At 35.5% G+C, this 5,820-nt stretch overlaps 1 protein-coding gene across 1 annotated transcript; it reads left to right on the top strand.

The window, feature by feature from the left end:
• Positions 1 to 4,088: 4,088 nt before the first annotated feature.
• On the top strand, positions 4,089 to 4,517 carry LOC145248687 (uncharacterized). The gene has a single exon (XM_080110345.1). It carries the CDS (start codon positions 4,089 to 4,091, stop codon positions 4,515 to 4,517), a length of 429 nt encoding a protein of 142 aa, XP_079966471.1.
• The last annotated feature ends 1,303 nt before the right edge of the window (positions 4,518 to 5,820 follow it).

Raw genomic sequence — 5,820 nt, 5'->3', positions numbered from 1 at the left:
GAATCAGTGACACGAAATATTTCTTCTCAAATGTATATGAAATAAATATTTGCCCGTCGCACAGTGCTCAAACTATCAGTTTGTTTACAAACAAATGGTGGGATTTGCTTAATCGCTTAAAATACGCGTCGGGTGAAAATATATTTAAATAGTATGTAGATCAGTTATGCTGTGATTATGTGTGATAAAAACGTTGTTTGTTGATAGCAGTCTGTCACAAGGCTGATCAGGCCATTTCTTCATTTGCTAAAGTTCTGTTCGATCTGCTCTGTCAATTGCTATAAACTAACTCTAAATATATTGACTGAAATATCCATATCTTTTCTCTTACTCATCGATTCCGAGCTGACTACCAATGCTACTTCCGAGTAATTATCCAACTGCTTCTGAGAGCCTTTGTGAATCATATCTAACCTATCATGACGTTTTTTTATTTCCGGTAACCTTATCCGTTATATATATATATATATATATATATATATATATATATATATATATATATATATATAAATCACTTCCTAACACTCCCTATAGATGGGAAGACATCCATATTATAACACCATTACAAACTTAGCCCAAAATCATGTACTTTTACAATAAGACAATGTTTCTAAGAGAAATAATGTAAATATATAAACTGGTTATTTGTTTATATTCGAAACGTACCTGTTTTCTATGATTTTGATGATTTTAATATAGTTTTTGTTATATTTGCTTTCAAATATTCCGCAGCGATAGGTGGCTCGAGTGTTCCAGCGTTCATTCAAACATAACACCGTTCTATTTATTCCAATAATTTTTCTTACTGTTTTCCAATTTTCAATTTGCAACCAAATTGATGCCATTATAACATCCATTATAAGCGAGCACCAGAGAGAAATATGATTGGTCGAACAGTTAATGCAAAATTGTATACAGTTTTACATCAACATGACATGCAGCGAGTTTTCAAACATTTCAAACGGCTTATAAAATAAAGCAGAAAATGGTTTCTTTCTGAAAATGGTTACACACACGCATAGACAAATTTATATATATATATATATATATATATATATATATATATATATATATATATATATATATATACTAAAATAATTAAATACCTACAGACACTAGTGTTTCATCCTTTCGGGAATCTTCAGTGCAGGGTGTCACGATTAACACCAGTCGATAGATTCGAACCCGGCAACACAAGCCATCTCTGGTTTGATTAGCAAAGACGGTATTCACAACCATTAACCGCGTGTAATGAAGCTGAATTTAAGCATTTTATTTTAAAATGTTTTTTTTTTTATTTCAGTCACAGTGATTTAATCATTATACGATGATCTATATACACAACACACTAACACACACACACACACACACATATATATATATATATATATATATATATATATATATATATATATATATATATATATATATATATATTAGTGATGAGACGATTCCAATATTTTTCACGATTCCGATACAATTACCGATTCCGACTCCGATTCTTTATAAATCTCTAAATATATAGCCACATTAGCGCTATTTTGCCCGATTTCGTAAAAACAAAGGTTAAATATGAATATAGTTTCCTAAATGTAAAAAAAAAAATACTTGTGGTGGATAATCTATCGATTTTAGCTTACTGGTATTTTAAAATCAATATATATTTATAATTATATTATTATTACCAGCAATGGAAGATTTTTCCTTAAACAAAATCAAATAAAGGCAATCAAAAGAATCGTTTTGGCATCGGAAAATAGGCACCAAAGTGCTGGAGCGATAAATTGGAATTGGAACCGAGAATCAAAAATATCGAAACTTTTGAAGTATCGGAATCGGTCTCTGAATCAGTATTGGAATCGGAAAGACCAGTGCCTATTTTCCGATGCCAAAAAACGAATTTTTTAATTGATTGTTTTATTTTTATCAGAACTTAATTTTCTCCGGCTCGGTCTAATGATGAAATGAATAAATTGATTTTAAAGTATCAGTAAAACTAAAATTTATAGATTAATCGCACAAGTGTGTTTTTTATGTTTGCATAAAATATGCGCACATACAGGGTGGCCCGAAAAAAAACAAAAGCTAAATGGAGGGCATCTAGAACATATGCTGTAGAACGGAGAAAAAAAGGCCAAAGACCATAGGGTTTTGATGTGATGTTTTGAATATAATAGATTAGTTATGACCAAAGTTTAATTTCATTCGGACAAAACACTAAAAAATGGGGCCTAATTATAGTTGGGGCCCGATTTTTGAGGGGTCACCCTGTATTATATGGGGTTTTACAGTAATCCAACCCCCAACCAACAAAAAACGATTCTATATATAGACATTTTAAAAGAATCGGAATCAAAATCTGCAAATTATCGGAATCGGGAATTTAGTATTAGAAAATGTTGGAATCGACCTACCACCAACGCTGATGAGAGATAGGATCTCAAAACATGCATGTCCGTAGATAATCGTTTTATAAGTAAAATAAAAATTATATATATATATATATATATATATATATATATATGTATAACTAGGGGAAGTCCGGCTTTGCTCGGACGTAAAATACGCTTAAATATAATTTTTGTAATTTGTCCTAATTCCGTATATATTATTATAGTCGTGATTTCAAAAGTAAAAAAACAAAATATTTAGGTCCCATCAGCTAGAATCCAAACCGAAGCATTCAAAGCTGGTGACGTTACCACTGTACCAACGTGACACATATAAAGAGATTAAAAATTAAAAATTAAAAATAAACTAACGTTTTCTCAATTTGGACCCATCTTTGACCCCTAAAAAAACAATTTTAACCGGCTCAACCCCCATAAAAGACTGACCCATAAAAAATCCAATTATTTGAGTTTTTAGTTTCGGATGAGACAGAGTTTGAAAATATGGAGACTGAAAAACAGACAGGTCTACACACTGAGCGACAGACATATAGCCATTTATATATTAGATTATTTTATCACTGCAAATCTTAATGTTTTTAGATTGGTGCTTAATAACAAGTAGGGGTGTATTATTGTATAATTTTCTTTATACAAACATTATTGGCTACATATGTTCTTACTTGTTTCAGCTGTGGTTTCTTTGGAAATCCAGCATCATCATGTCACTTGTCTCAATTGGGTTAAAATGCAAATGAATGGATTGTTTTGTTTTTACATAATTATCTGTTTATTAAGGAAGGAAATCTGGGGAGGGGGCAGAAGCGGAAAGATCCTATTTTGTCGAAGTATTCAATAAATTTTTATTATCCTACTATCATAATAGTAAAATATTTATACAGATTTTTTACTTAATGTTGTGGTGGCACCCACTCATTTACATATGTGGATAATATTACACATAAATAGCAAGACTCGGTTAGTCTGAGTGTGTGTTAACCAGAAGCCACCGAAGGCCGAGCCGAGAGCAGATATGTTCTTCAGCCAAGACTCTCTTACTTGACAACCATTATGTGAATATACTGTAAATATACTTTTTCTAATACACTTCTTATTAATCTACCTTTTTTTGTTGAGTCTTCATTTGTATTGCCTTATGTGTTATTTGGTTCAACCTGCAAACATAACAGTTGGCAACGAAGATGAACGCCAAACATAACACTTAATAATACATTCTTTAAAGCTGGGGATAAATGTATTAAAATTTAATACTTTAACAACCATTCATATTGCCTGTAAATGTACATCTGCTAAACATATGTATACACTGAATTTATTTTTATATTTATTTTTTATTTCCTTATCATTATATATATATTACATACAGTATATAATGATAAATAAATAAAATAAATATGAAAAATATAAAGTACTTCGGAGCTTATCTCACCTAATATCAGGGGACTTTCTTTAAATGTACTGGGCCCAAGATGATGCATCGCTTGGCGGACTTGTTGCAGACTGCTTGGCATGATTGTTTTTCACAGGATTAGCGGGATGCATTGATGATGGTGCTATACAAGGGAAAGGGCGCCAAAGATGAATGTGGAAACTATCGGGACATCTCATTGCTGTCAGTAATCTATAAGGTACTCTGTAGGGTCATGCTTGACAGAATGCCCGAGCACATTGCTGACGATGTTTTCTTCTGAGTTGCAGTGTGGTTTGAGAAGTGGTCGAGGTACAGGAAATATGATTTTTACAGCCAGGCAACTACAGGAGAAATATATAGAACAGCGAAAGGGTCTGTATCAAGTGTTCATCAATTTAACCAAGGCTTTTGACACAGTCAATATGGATGCTTTTTGGGAGATTCGGGAAAAGCTTGGCTATCCTGACAAGTTTGTAACCATCTTAAAGCTCTTCCATGATGATATGAAAGCTGTGATTCACGTTGGGGGAAAACTGGCCGATCGTATTTCAGTAGAAAATGGTGTTAAGCAGAGAGACATTTCAGCACTCACACTCTTTGCTTTGTATTTCACCATGGTCTTTCGGATGGCATTCAGGGGTTGCTCTGATAGTGTCTATATTCGCTACCGAACTACTGGGGGTGTTCAACATTAGGTGCTTCAATCAAGTACAAAAGTGATCAACATGATTCGTGACTTGCTCTATGGAAATGACTGTGATCTGGTGTCTCGTACGGGGTCTGTGAACGCATTTGCGGTTGTCTGCAGTGCGTTGGGGCTGACTATCGGTCTGAAAAAGACTCATAATGTATCAGCCTGTTCCAGGCATGCTATACTATGAACCATCAATTAATGCCTAATTAAGCTCGAAGATAGCGGTTGTCACTAAGTTTGAATGCCTGTGTAGCACGCTAAGCATGACCAGTGCCATGGATGACGAGGTATCGTTACGGATCGGCAATGCAAGCGATGCTTTTGGAAAGTTGAACAAGTGTTTGTGTAGCTGTGGTGGAATCTCGCTACCAGCAAAGATCAAGGTCTCTTCTCTATGCCTGTAAGACTTGGACAACATACAGGAAGCATTTGAGACGTCTCGAGCGGTTTCACCAGATGTGCTTACGGCGAATCCTAAGTGTGTGCTGGAAAATGTATGTCAGTGATGTTGAGATTCTTGGACGGGCCCAATGCCTAAGCATTGAAGCTCTTATCAAACATAGACTGAGATGGAGTGGCCATGTGGTAAGGATGTCAGACAGTCGACTTCCCAAACAACTCCTTTATAGCGAGCTTGCCGAGGGAAGGCGTCTGGCTCCAAAGCTTAAAATGAGGTTCAAGAATTATTTAAGGTCCATCTTGAAAAAATGTGAGATGGATGAGAAAACCTGGGAGAGTCTTGCTTTGGATCATGGAGAGTGGAGAATGGCCCTGCGGGGAGGTGAGGGCAAGTTTCAGGCTGATCGAACCCAGTATGAACGACTGAAGCGTGATATTCGGAAAGGGAATGTGCAAGAAGTTGATGAGCTGGGGCGCCAACTTGGTCTGGAGTATAAGACGTTCGGAAGACTATGTCTGAGCAGGGCTGGGCTGATAAGCCACCAGACTGCTCATCAGCGCAATGGGCCACAAAACAGTCTTGTGTTACAAAATCTAACGTGTCAACTACAGGCAGACGTGCAAAACAGCAGGCGGTTGGAAACAGCATATGAATGCTCATAGAAGTGACCATCAAGCACGTGTTGCTAGTGATGCTCGTGTCTGCACCATGTGTGCCAAAGAATGCCAGAGTTTGGCCGGGCTTAAAAGCTACTTTCGTTCCCTCACCACTGATCTATCTTCATGTTTCAACTTTCTAACGCTATATCAAGTAATGGAAATATTCAAGAACGAATTTGTTGCCATTATCTCACCTAATACACAGTTAAATAGGAAACCCTTTCCGAAATTCCACAACCAATACA

The sequence above is a fragment of the Euprymna scolopes genome, chromosome 27, assembly GCF_053919585.1.
Source record: "Euprymna scolopes isolate OS-2025 chromosome 27, ASM5391958v1, whole genome shotgun sequence".
NCBI lineage: Eukaryota > Metazoa > Mollusca > Cephalopoda > Sepiida > Sepiolidae > Euprymna > Euprymna scolopes.
Note: the sequence above shows the minus strand (reverse complement) of the source record. Positions and strands in the feature narration are given on the sequence as shown.